The sequence below is a fragment of the Dermacentor andersoni genome, chromosome 11 (genome assembly GCF_023375885.2).
Source record: "Dermacentor andersoni chromosome 11, qqDerAnde1_hic_scaffold, whole genome shotgun sequence".
NCBI classification, from domain to species: Eukaryota; Metazoa; Arthropoda; class Arachnida; order Ixodida; family Ixodidae; genus Dermacentor; species Dermacentor andersoni.
Genome location: NC_092824.1, coordinates 72,103,502 through 72,116,374, shown reverse-complemented (window position 1 = coordinate 72,116,374; position 12,873 = coordinate 72,103,502). Strand labels below are relative to the sequence as shown.

At 43.4% G+C, this 12,873-nt stretch overlaps 1 protein-coding gene across 5 annotated transcripts in view; it reads right to left on the bottom strand.

The window, feature by feature from the left end:
* The window catches only part of LOC126519810 (CAP-Gly domain-containing linker protein 4-like), a 69,636-nt gene extending 57,146 nt beyond the window's left edge, over nucleotides 1-12,490 (bottom strand). For 3 of the 5 annotated variants that reach the window (XM_055065420.2, XM_072285324.1, XM_050169119.2), the window contains exons 1-9: nucleotides 12,317-12,490; nucleotides 10,326-10,627; nucleotides 8,350-8,605; nucleotides 6,160-6,303; nucleotides 3,834-4,054; nucleotides 3,317-3,452; nucleotides 2,515-2,664; nucleotides 547-678; nucleotides 245-401 (exon numbers count right to left, since the gene is read on the bottom strand). In XM_055065420.2, the coding sequence (XP_054921395.1) occupies nucleotides 245-401; nucleotides 547-678; nucleotides 2,515-2,664; nucleotides 3,317-3,452; nucleotides 3,834-4,054; nucleotides 6,160-6,303; nucleotides 8,350-8,605; nucleotides 10,326-10,589 (1,460 nt within the window). In that variant the 5' untranslated portion in view covers nucleotides 10,590-10,627; nucleotides 12,317-12,490. The remainder of the gene's footprint in view (nucleotides 1-244; nucleotides 402-546; nucleotides 679-2,514; nucleotides 2,665-3,316; nucleotides 3,453-3,833; nucleotides 4,055-6,159; nucleotides 6,304-8,349; nucleotides 8,606-10,325; nucleotides 10,628-12,316) is intronic. The other 2 variants (XM_072285325.1, XM_072285326.1) reach the window with 2 other exon arrangements.
* Between the last annotated feature and the right edge of the window lie 383 nt (nucleotides 12,491-12,873).

The following is a 12,873-nucleotide window of genomic DNA, read 5'->3' as shown; positions in this document are numbered from 1 at the left end:
TACAACAAGAGTTTCTGTGTCTCTGAAAGACCCAACAAGTGACATTACAAATTCAATAAGCTTGAATACTTTGGCATGTGTATGCCATCTCTAGCTCGTACTTGTAAACTGCAAAGATAACACAGAGCTGGACGAAAATGCAAAGAACCTTGCATGTTCATCTCTCTCCGCGTCTGCATCCTTATCTTTCTTTTTGTTTCACAAGTACAGCATCACAAATGCAAGCAAAGCCTTGAAAACCTACCATTTGACCTTCAAAGGTTGAGCAAAGACACCATGGTTCGGGGGGCATGTGAAATAAGTGACCCCGTTGACGGACCCGTTGTTCTTGCCTTCAGGCTTGGCCAGCTCAATCCCACACCAGTACCCTGTGCGTTCGGGTGACGGTTGCTCGGATTGTGCTTTCCACAAAAACGCACACACACGCACACAACACACAAAGAAGGGAGAAAAGACGTGCGGGTTAAAGTCATTACACATCCCACTGAAACAAAGGCACACGGGAAAAAAGAAAAAGAAACACGAATGAGACGTTACAACACAAACCTGGAGCAAATTGAGTTTCGCCGAGAAAACGCACCACGCCTTTTCTCTGCCCCACGACGACAGAATCTCCAATGGAGAGCTTGTTGTTCTTGCGGTCATAAAGGTGCTGCTTTTGTCTGAGTGTTGACAGACCTGAAAGTTGTGTCAAAAGATCACGTTTGTAGCACTTCTTCATTTTAACAAATTCACATTTGACATAAACATAGCTCCGTTACATGCCCTATTCGCCACAATCACAGAAGCTGCTTCAGCCAGAAGAGCTTATGTGAAATTAGGTCTATGCCAAATTAATGCAAGTTTGATGCCTCTGACAGGCCAGCAAAGGATCTATTGTCAATTCTGATAACCATCAACAGCTTGCTGTGCTAATACATGGCATGTGAGCAGCCCTAAATTGCAAACAAGCTTGGCACCGTTGTTAACACACCGCAACCATGGTATGATCACACTTTACCAGCATGCCGGCTTGTGCAGCAGCTGCAGGCAAGCCAATTAAAGTTGTACTTCCTGAGTATGCGTCACTATTAGTAATTAGAATACATATCTTGTGCTGCGATTGAATGAATGTTTACTTTGCTGTAACAGATAATATATCAGATCTTGAATTTTTCAGTTTCACTGTAGCAGTAAGATACTCATTGGAATAAAGCACTCGACTGTATGTGGCACCGATGTGCATGAGTAAGCACATAGCAAGGGTACTGGGACTTTTTCCAAGTTTGGAGCACAGGGGAGGCCAACCATTGCTTATAACAGTGTTAGAGCGATCACGATCAGGTATCAAACATGCAGACACACATAAATGTTCGCACTGCAAACTGGAACACATTATTCTTACTCTCTACAGGCAAGTTTGGTTGGGGTTGTACATTATGCAGCACGAAGAGTAGTCTGCACGATGTTACACAATCTACAGATTTGAAGAAAGTGAACGTAGTTGAATGCTCTGTAACTGAATTGTTCGGGCGTGAATCGAAACGCAAGATTAATAACTCTTCCTAATATTAATGCGCCTTGACTGAACTACATTCCCACATCATCCACTTTTGCATCTCGCACATATTTGTAAATGATAGGTCACTTTCACCATAAACTGTTACGCCTAAACTTAAAAGGGGCACTTTGGGGACTTAACTGTAACATTTACCTTAATGCAAAATACACTATATTTTGCATTTTATCACAGCTGCCCAACTGTGTCACAACTGCCGCTGATTCCCTGCCTTCCCCATCCTTCCCCCCGAGATAATTCTCGAGTGTGAAAACCCCGTGTGCTGGCCCCACACTATCTACACAGAGGTGTCGTGGAGACCTTTGTTTGTACACAAAGGGTGGCACAAAAAAAGCTCATCTTTTTTACACCTGTCGGTGTTGCACTCCTGTACCTTGGGCATGTTGGTATACTCCTCTAATTTGGACAGCATTTCTAGCACCAGCGGACGAGCACAGAAGGAAGACGATGACAACACAATGCGCTCGGTGTTGCTCGCATTCACATCCAAGCTCATACCTCTTGTTCTCCAACACAATGTACCGGCATGAGAAGTCTATGCGGTTCTTCAATAATGCAGAAGCTCAAAAGCTGGTTATAAACTCGAGTTGGATGAACTTCAATATTGACTACAAAGCATGTTCAAGAGACAATGATGGACAAAGGTCATTAATTAGCTGAATTATTATTTTTCTTTTTCTGGATAGTTTACTCCAAAATATGTATAATGCGCGGCAGCACATCGTCAACAAATATCGTTTCAATCTAAAGCCCGCTAAGGAGTTACTTAGGCAGAAACTGAATTTGATGTACTTTGGAAGAACCTCCGGATCACAGCAGGTGCAGATGCCTGAAACGTCCTGCATTCAGAAAGTTATGGAGCATTTGTCGTTTCCCCTTATTAGTCCCATCACAAACTATTGTAAAACAACAGCGCTAGTTTCTGAAACTAAAGGAAATGGCCTCCTAGTTCTCACCAGTCTCAATTTTTGAGGAAACGTGAGACACATCCACCTTCGGGTACGAAATACTCTTTGGTGGCCGGCTTGCTTTTGTAGGTGACGATACTGTGTCTACTTGAGTGCCGCCGTCGTACTTCTGAATCTTCGTTATTGGAGCGAATATCCCTGCACACACATGCACTCATGTCATCCAGTGGTCCCTGCTTGTGAATAAAGCATCTACTTTGATTTACTACAAGAAAAAATAAAACACTTGCTGCACATTTTTTCAAGCCTGCTGGTATCAGTAATAGTAGTTACAAGCAACGGTATTTAAATCCCAAATTAGCATAGCAATAAGGAGCTATAGACAGGGTTGCCAACCATCCCATATTTTGTAAGTGTGTCAAAGATTTTATCCAGAACACCCAAGTCTAGACGTGACCCTGCTATAACAATTGTTTCTCCTAACTGAGTCTTCATATCCATGTTCAATATGCTGAGGTTCGAATGTGTTACTTCCAAATGCTGAAACCTTTTCGACCTTTAATTTGTTCTTTGTATCCTTTCCAGCGACTCTTCAGCAACAAACATTGCTGGCTGCATTTGTCTGAATTTCTATTAGGTTACACTCTAAGCAATTTACTCGGCTGTGATCACTACAACAAATAAGAATTAGCAACTGGCTATGCTCAATGCTTCGTTGGTACCCGCTGGCTTAGTATGTTTGTAATATATGATGTTCTCGCACTGCAGTCATTCGAGGTAAGTGGCCAAGACCACAGCAAAAAACTAAGAGAGAAAAGAAAAAGAAAACAAACAGAAGAGAGTGATTTACCGTGATTCATTGGGCACTGGAAGTAAGAGACCCCACCGAGGGAGCCATCATTCTTGCCGAGCGGGTTACACAGCTCCACGCCTGCCCAGATACCAGTGGCAAAATGGATGGTTCCACAATAGCGCAGGGTGCCAACCTGGATGTTTTTTTTTTTTTTGCACCATGAATTTCTTCTTTTTCTCTGACGCCATGAATCTGAGCTATGAAGCCCTAGCGAAACAATCCAACATGCATTCTAATAATTTGATATATTTCTCGTAAAAATTTTACGGAATCAACATGGATTTTGTATAAATTTTGTGTAAATTTCAGCAGGATCACATGGAAAACACGGAATTATTGAACTGCATACAGAACATTTCATTAGGAGCACTGCCCAAAATAACAGTTCTGTGCTTTCCCCTGTATTAGTTGATAACCTTTGCCACTCCTACAGATTAGTTCGTTTACAAATGTTCTGATCTGCGAGACAAACAGTTCAGACAGTGCGAGCCAACTGTTTCGCAATTTGTCTTACCTTAGAGCCACCCACAGTGACTTTGTCGCCAATCTTGAGCCCCAGTGACTGCAGCAAGACGCGCCCCGTTGATGGGGAAGGGGCTGCCTCCTGTTGCTGCCCGCTGCCGTCGGAGCTGTGGACTCCAGGGGGCAGCGAACAGCGAAGCAGGTCGCGCATGTTGCATGCCGTGCTGACCTCGCTAGGAAGTGCTTCACCTTTCCTCATCTCCGGAACACATTCTACCCAGCAAAGAAGCAAGAAAGCGCAAAAGAATTCGTTGTCATCGGCAAAGGAAATTGGGATCCCACTGCCTGAGCTAATGCAAGTGTCGAAGAAGCCCAAGAGGAGGCTTTAGTTCCTGCCGAATTCATTCAAATGCCACATCTGAAAGGTAAAAATTGTCTCGATAGGTAACCCCTGAATTGATGGCTACCTTAAAATGAAATAAAGTTGCAAACATAATTGCAGTTACTGTCCTCCATATCCTGTTCTATCCATAAAATGTGCATAACATTGGCCAGAGTAGCCTTTGATGATGACTATATTCAGGAATTTAAATTATAAACTAAGAAGGAAGCACAAAAGGTTTCCCTTGGCAATTTTGATCATGCTAAACATGGAAGATGTATTGGGTAACATAATGCACACGTTAATTTGATAACTCCACAACAACAAAAGCTTCTATGTACTACAAGTAACTGAACATATCCGTACATCTACAATTATCACAGGGCCCAGTTACCTACCTAACCAAATTTAAAAGCTAACTTTCTATGCAGAATGCCTCAAATGGCAGAGTAATATGTTTCCACTCTGAACATGCCCTGTTTCTTTCCTTTATTCTGTAACTATTCGTAAATTGAGCAGACCTTATCCCAATTTGCAAGTGCGCTTCTCTGCACTGCACATTTTCGTTCAAATGAAGACAAAGTGCTAGCTGCCTATGCTGGGGCTCATCTCTAGAGCATGATTTTATCACAAGAGCCACATCTACATTTTCCATGTCATAACCCAATAAACTGTGCCTGTACACACTGCTTGCAAAAACGACTACACCGCCATTAGTTGGGCAAACTACTCGCAAGAAACCTAGCTTTACTATTACGAAAAGTGTCCATTATGGTACTTGACATCCCAAAATGGCACAGCGGGTCACGGAGGCCGCCTCAGTAGAGCGCTCCGGATTAATTTTGACCATCTGGAGTTCTTTGATGTGCACAAAAATATAAGTGCGCTCAAATGCACCGAAATGTGGCTGCCGGAGCCAGGAACTGAATTCCTAACATCGTGCTAACATTCCCTAACATCGTGCTGAGCAGCTCAATGCCATAGACATTGAGCTACATCGACAATTAGGCACATATGTAGCTATTACTGAACTTCTTTAGAGATGTTTTCATCTGTACATTGTGAGTGCACAAGTTTCCACAACTTGAGCCCTGCTCATGTAATTTTTACTTAGTCAAAAGTCATTATAATGAAAGTGTATCCTATGCAAAGCACCTATGTGACATTTTATAATCATTATAACTGCACACACTGATATTGGTGAAAAAAAATGCCATCAGGACCACTATTTTTCACACATTCGAAAAGTCAACATTTGATATCTTCTCATGCGATTGGCCTAAACTGACCTAGGCCGCGCTGATATCGCGGCCTGGACAATCGTGTGAGGCAAAACTCAATGTCAGCTTTTCGAATGCGTACTACATAGCAGCCCAAGGCCACACAAAAGTAATGCAAGCAAGATGACTCCTAAAGGCTAGCAAAGGGTCTTCTGTCAATTCTGTTTGCCTCTTTCGTAGCTTGCCATGTCAACATGGGGCACGTGAACAGTGTTAAAATAAAAACACATGCTTTGCAGTTTCGTCAGAACTTAACCATGCAATCAACATGATCACATGGGATCAGCATTTTGGCTTGACGGCTGCAGGCCAGTAAAGTCAAGCCACTGGCAAAAACTGCTGATAATTTGAAATTCTTGCTTCTAGATTACGTATTTTAATCTCCAAGTGAACGCATATTCGCTTCACTGTAATTGATATTGCCTCAGATCTTGCATTTCTGAATTTGTTATGGTAGCAGAATACTTACTGAAATAAAGCACTGCCAACCAAATTTTACATTCGCTTCATTACATCCAGTAATTCATTATACCTATGTTCACCATATTGGGATTGATAGTATGCCCTATTCAATACAGGAAAGAAGATTAGAGAATGCATGCATAAAAGTGCATCTCCTTCCGTGTGCATCAGCTAACGGAAAGCAGTGAGGATTGCTCATTCATCGGCCGGTTCATGAATGAGACAAATGAACCCTCCACAGACTTCACACCCACCAAAGGGAATCCTCCCTAAGCTATCCAGACTGGTCAAACTGGCACCACAGTCCACAAGGGTCTGAGCAGCTCCCAGACAGAGAGTAGCCGCTGCTACGTGGAGTGGCGTGCCGCCATCAAACACCTGGCAGGGGCTGTCAATGTCTGAAAAGTTTCAAGAGATATTTTGTAGGGCACACAAATGCACAGTCAACTGGCCCGGCATTGCTTAATCTAAGTGGGAGCACATCTTGTGTCGGAACTTCCAACGTGTGACTTCAAACGTAGTGCAACTCCCTCAATCACCATATTTAGCCTATTTCTTTTTTTGTTTTTTTTGTCCACTGCAGGATGAAGCCCTCTCGCTAGGATCTCCAATTACCCCTGTATTGCACTAGCTGATTCCAACTTATGCCTGCAGATTTTCTAACTTTATCACCCAAGCTAGTCTCTGCCGTCCTCAACTGCACTTCCCTTTCCTTGGTACCCATTCTGCGACTCTATTGGTCCATCGTTTATCTACTCTATGCATTAGATGGCCTGCCCAGCTCCATTTCCTTCTCTTAATGTCAGCTAGAATATTGGCTATCCCAATTCTCTCTGACCCACACTGCTCTCTTCCTGTCTCTTAACATTACGCCCAACATTTGTCGTTCCATCGCTCTTTGCACGGTCCTTAACTTGTTCTCAAGCTTCTTTGTTAACCTCAAAGTTTCTGCCCCATATGTTAGCACCAGTATAATGCAATGATAGTAGACTTTTTTTTCAACTACAGCGGTAACTCCTTTACAAGATATAAAAAAATAATTTTCATAAGAAGCATATTGCACATTATGGTAGGTCCTTCACAATGGACAGTAGGGGCATCGAAAATCAGTTCACCTTGCCAGTTCAGCAGAAGTGCAATGGCATCTGCGGGAGATAAAACTACCCAAACTTCATCTTATTGGAGAAAGCATCTAAAAATGATCACCTTGAATCGGTTCTGATTAATTACCGTTTATTGGCTCTAATAAAAGAGCAATATTGTAAAGTTCAGATTATATTTTGCATAACAGACAAAAATGTGAAACCTTGGCATTCACAAAGCAGTTTTCTGAAAAGTTAGGGGGTGAGATGAAGCAAAATGACAACATTTCACTAAATGAATGTGCCAAGATACTCTGAAATTGCTGCACATGGATTCATGTGCACATAATGCAACTGAAGTGCAGTCCAAACGACTATCAGTGTAACAATTGCACACGATATGTGATGCTATCATCAAGCTCCACATTCAGAAAAACATGAAACCTAGAAATACTTCAATCTTTATGGTCATGTGTCAAACCCGTTTTGCCACGCGAGAATATCCGTTTCAGTCAGATGTCGGGAAGCACCTAACGGGCATGTGTGCCCATGTTTGCTGGTTATTTCGGCAGGTAGCACCAGTTTTCAGGTGTTTTTCAGCTAATAAATGCGTTTCCCAATGTCTCCATACAAGGGCAGCACTGTTTCAATGGCACTTGAACCGATTTCCATGTGATTTACGGCACTAAGTGCTGACAGGATGGTGACGTTTTCCGTGCATGCATTTTATAGACGAAACTCGCATTAGTTCAGTAAATCAGAAGATCAATTTAGCGCCGAGGATTAATAAATATATTCCTCCTTCAGGTGGAACACCAAATGTTGACAGACTGCGCTGTTTACAGTGATAGGAAAAATAAAGGAAGGAGGAAGTAGACCATATTCTGGTGCGAGAGCTGCGGTGGATATCCCAGCCTCACCCCAAGAGAGTGCTTCAAGCACCACCACACAGTGCTCAAGTACCGTTGAGAGCCTCAGGAATAAAAAAATTTTTCTAAAATCACTCATCATGTGCTTGCTTACCTGAAAGCTCTCTCTGCATGGCATTCAAAATGCACAAAATGGCTCCTGATTGGAATAACCACCTATAGTATGTATTGGGTAATGGCTCATGACCGCAATGAGTGAAGACGGCTCAATTTCAATCTGGAATACTATAACAATGATCATGGTGTTGTGCTTCTTCAATGTCAAATTACAGGTTCACACAAAATAAAACTGTCTTAAAGGTGCATTTCTTTTTAATCCCACACGTGGCCGCTGTCTTTATCTTCCTTACACTGCCAGTTGTAACCATCAACCAGTACCAACCCACCTAGTTTTCTCTCCTCTATAGGCCAGTTAAAGAGTTATCTTACTTACCCGACCTCTTAGTTGCCTTCAGCAGCAATTCAATTACAGGAGGAACATCGAAGTATGCGGCATAATGAAGCGGGGCCATGTCTGTCCAACGACAGCGCAATGTAGGATCTGCACCATAATCCAGAAGTATGCCCACTGTTTGCGTCGAGCTCGTCAGATCACCAACACCAGTGGCCCCGGACTTGCAGGCATAGTGCAGAAGTGTCATGTCCGTCAGACCGTCACGATCGTTGACGTGAGCCCCACGCTTCAAAACCTGCACCACATCATTTCTGAGCTTCAAAAGGTGGAGGAGTGAGTGGGAGAGAATTGGTAACGGGACGGCAAAGACATTAAACCAGGTTTGGCCCAGTTGTCTACCCTGCTCTGCGAAAGGCAGAAAGGGGGCTATACTCCATTTTATACATAGCAAGCAACACTACAAATTAAGGCTAAAGAGATTTCTCACACTGCTTGCATTCATAACCAAGAACTAATGCGTCACATTTGAAAAAGATATAAGTAGGCATCATGCCCAATTCTATGCAACATTGCGTCTCACACTTTTATAATGCAAAACGTGGCATAATTACCACATGGACGACATCACAGATGGAAGCCTTTTTTACCATCAAATGAGCAGAATGGCACACTTCTGCAACCAACGGCCATAGTGCAATGCTTGCACTTGCAACCAAAACATGGCACATGTCATACACTGGAAGCACAAAGGTGGATAAATAATGTACGATTTGTTGTCACTTTGCATCCAAAAGTTGCAGTTACAATACATGAGGTATAGTCCTTCCACAGAAAATATCAGATCAAAACCAGCAGCACTGCAAAAATGTGTGAAGTGACACTTGACCCGACTATTTGTTTAGCTCCCATACCATCGCCTGCTAAGCATAAGATGGAGTGTAAAGGTTGTGCAGAAGGAAAGAAAAAGAAATGTTGACGGCAAACATGCATACGCTGAAGAGTTCATCATTCAGTTTGTCACAAGCAGCCCTATATAGGTTGGTGCACCTCGAGAAACACAGTGACGCTTTTGTGGCTTTGTGCATCAAACAACAGACCATACGAAGATCAAAAGCTTGCCCTTCAGACCGTTTTAGGGAAATTAGATGACAGGACCTTTACGAAAGAGAAGATTCTGGGATTATGGCCTCGTGCATTAATGGTGCATTAAATGTGGACTTCTCCAGGTGCCCCCCCATTCCCTTATAAGCATCAGTAGATTAGTTGGTGAGCAAATTATGTCAGGAGGTGGTAAAGCAGTCCTGAGTAGTAACATATTGCAACTACATCTGTGGAAGAAATGACACAGTATGTCATTTTGACGCTGTTTAAGTGCATGAAAGTTTATGACATCGCCTTAATTGATTCCATTTGCAGCCAAGCAACTTGAAAACAAATTACTTTGGTGAGAACACCATGTTACATTTCTGGCAACACAAAGAAACATTGTTAAATCTCCGCAAATATCTTCTATGTGATTGCAGCTTAATTGCACCTGGCGATGACACTCACAATTCTCAGTTGACTTACCATGTTAATTATGATGGCAACACTCAGCCAATTACAAACACACAAACAGTCATCCATGCTACACGTCAAAATGCCACGTACCGGCAGAACAAAATGTGTTTGCCCACTCCAGCGGTTTTGCTTGTGGTCGTGTGGCAACGCTACCCTACTTAAAGTATACTTTTTTTACGGTGCCAAAGCAGATAATGCTCATTAATCACAACACCACTACACGGCTTAAATCTTACTTTGGCTGCAGTCACTTGCATTGCACTTTTTTTTTGGCCAAGGCGGTATATGCCACAGTCGATAAACACTGGGGTTCACAACACTTATGCACAGAACCCATCAGAAGGGCCATGTTGAAGGAGATGCCATGGTTAAACTTGAACTGTGCAAGTTACATCATTGCTAAAATGAATTGCCTCAGAACAAAGCCCCAAAGCAGAAGTGCTGTAGTTGCTTACCTCGGTACAGAGTGTCTTGATGTCCTTCTGGGTGCGTGGCACCCACTGGCGAAGGATGGCAAAGATCTCTGGCACAGTGGTGTCCTCGCTGTGCAGGATGTTGAGACAGTTAGGGCAATCGGTGTCGAAGAACGGCACATCCAGCATGCGGCACTGCGGGCATGCCGGAGCATCTGTAGGCTGGTACACTATAGCATGCTGCCTCGACACATGGCTACCCCTCCTGGCACCATCTCTGCTGTCTTCAGCATCACCGACACCCATGGTGGCTGTAGTTGAGGAAATTGGTGGGTGGTCTCAACCTGCATAAAAACAGTTCAGCCACTTACAACTCATATAGTGATGGGGTTAATTTAAAGGGGAGAGGCTCTTTAATTAAAGTTGTATATGTTTGCATGGCAGTACCTTTGGTATAGTACTCAAGGCAAATACAATAATCAATGAAATGGTATGCACAGTACATAGCACACACAAATGACATACACAAAACGCACAACATACAGAATTGAAGTATGTCGTTGAGACCAGTGCTTCACGGAAAAGTTAAATGTGCCTCCACAGTGTGGGACGCACAGGCAGCACTGGTCCATGGTCCAAGATATATGCCATAGTTAAAGGCATGAATTCAGTTTGGGCTATATTACAATGGTCTTCTGAAGAGTGAAAAGGCTGCAAGTGTAAGCTATGCCCCCTCGTACATTTTTCGCAGGGCACAGTGACGATGCTGTCCACTTGACTTCATACAAAAAGACTTTTGTACTGGCAATGTCCAGCAGAACACAGTGCAGACATGCATAACTAAGCTTGTCATGCGTGTCAGCCTGTCATGCGTCATTATTTGTATAGCATATAATTAACTGCTTCACTAAAGCTTTGCTTCCCATACATTCCAACATGTGTCACGTATGCATAATATTTAAAAACTAAATTAATCAGCAACAAGACACACGGTTCCACGCCCTTTTTTTGCTATTTGAGAGGCAACAGTTTCGCCAGCCCACATCTTTCTCAGACTTACGTGCCACAAATAGCCTGATAGAACGAGTATTTCTGTTTAGCATGACCTGCGACAGTTACCAACTGTTGTACTAGCACACTGCTTGCAGTAGCTTGTCCACATTTAAACATCCACACAAGAAAAACACTTATCAAATGTGTTCCTGGCAGAAATTATATGGGAAGTGCATACCAGAGCAGCATTCAAACACCGAGCCCGCCCTACTCAATGTACATTTTGTTCAATGTTTTTGTTCCCTCCAAGTAAGTATACATCAGGCACGTATGAATAAAAGGCTGAAATGGCCTTTTCTCGAGACCGCTTGATACGCAAAAAGGGACATAACGGTCACTGTACTATACAAGCACGAGAACCCCACCTGCGAGTCTCGAAATCAATCACCTGAATGCTGGACAGCGTCATTCAATCCGTGTCATAATAGGCAGTACAAGTGGTGAGCAAATGAAACGCTGCTCTCTCTCTCTCTCTCTCTCTCTGCACCCCCTCCGCTTCTTTTCTTTTCGTCTTGAAACAGCAGTTGCCAGAAAAGCGAAAGTAACTGAAATATATCCGAAGACCCCCGCCCCTGGTATGTATTAGGCAGGGAAAGCTGAATACTTTTTTCAGCTATTGTGGTTAGAAGCTGCAGAATCACACAGGGCATTCTTATGACGTTTTATTGCGACAAATGTCACCATTCTACTGCGATACTCAAGGCCACCAGCAAGAAGCACAAAAATACACAATTATCCGTCGCGCTGAAACGCAATGACCCCGGACGTAAAATACAAGCAAGCAAGTCCCCGAAATTTACAAAACGCAACATATTCAGAAGAAGTGTTCTCTGCAGACGTTGCATAGTACAACTAATGCCTGCACGGCTTTTTGATCCATCCCTACTGGACTTAACGATTGCAAAGCACCTGTGCCGCATGAAACGGGCCGACTTGCGCTAGCACGGACACATTTGAAAGATACAAAACCTATCACTTGCCAGAGGCCTTCCGGTGTGCCGAAATTGCACGCCCCTCACGCCAATGATGTCGTCGCACCGGTGACCTGCGTTTTGCCAACTTGGTCAACAGCAGCCACGCATAACACAACGAGGTCGCTAACACCGTGCACAGAGAAAAACGAAAACAGAAGCCGGCGCACCGCCCGTAGCGTGCTTTCCGCATTCGACTGTAGGTGACAGCACAGCACCTATTTTTGCCCAATGTTATGAACTTACATTTCGGCTGCAATCTAGATTTGGTCAAAAGTTGCGGCTCCGGAGAAGCGTCGGTCTCGATCACGGTGTTATACCACCGTTGTACCGAGGGACTAGCCGAAACTGCGGTGAAATTGGGTTATGTCTGAACAGTTAAGATGATGTCTCGTTTAATGCAAGCGCTTTATTCGACATATCTGCTATTTCGCAAACCCAGCTTGCACGAGAGCTACCTCGTGTGTGTGTGTAGTGACTTTTGAAGGAGAGGAAGAGAGAAGTGCAGTGCCGTAACTGTCTCTCAGAGGAGGACACCTCAACAGCACTGCACAGGGAAAGGGGAG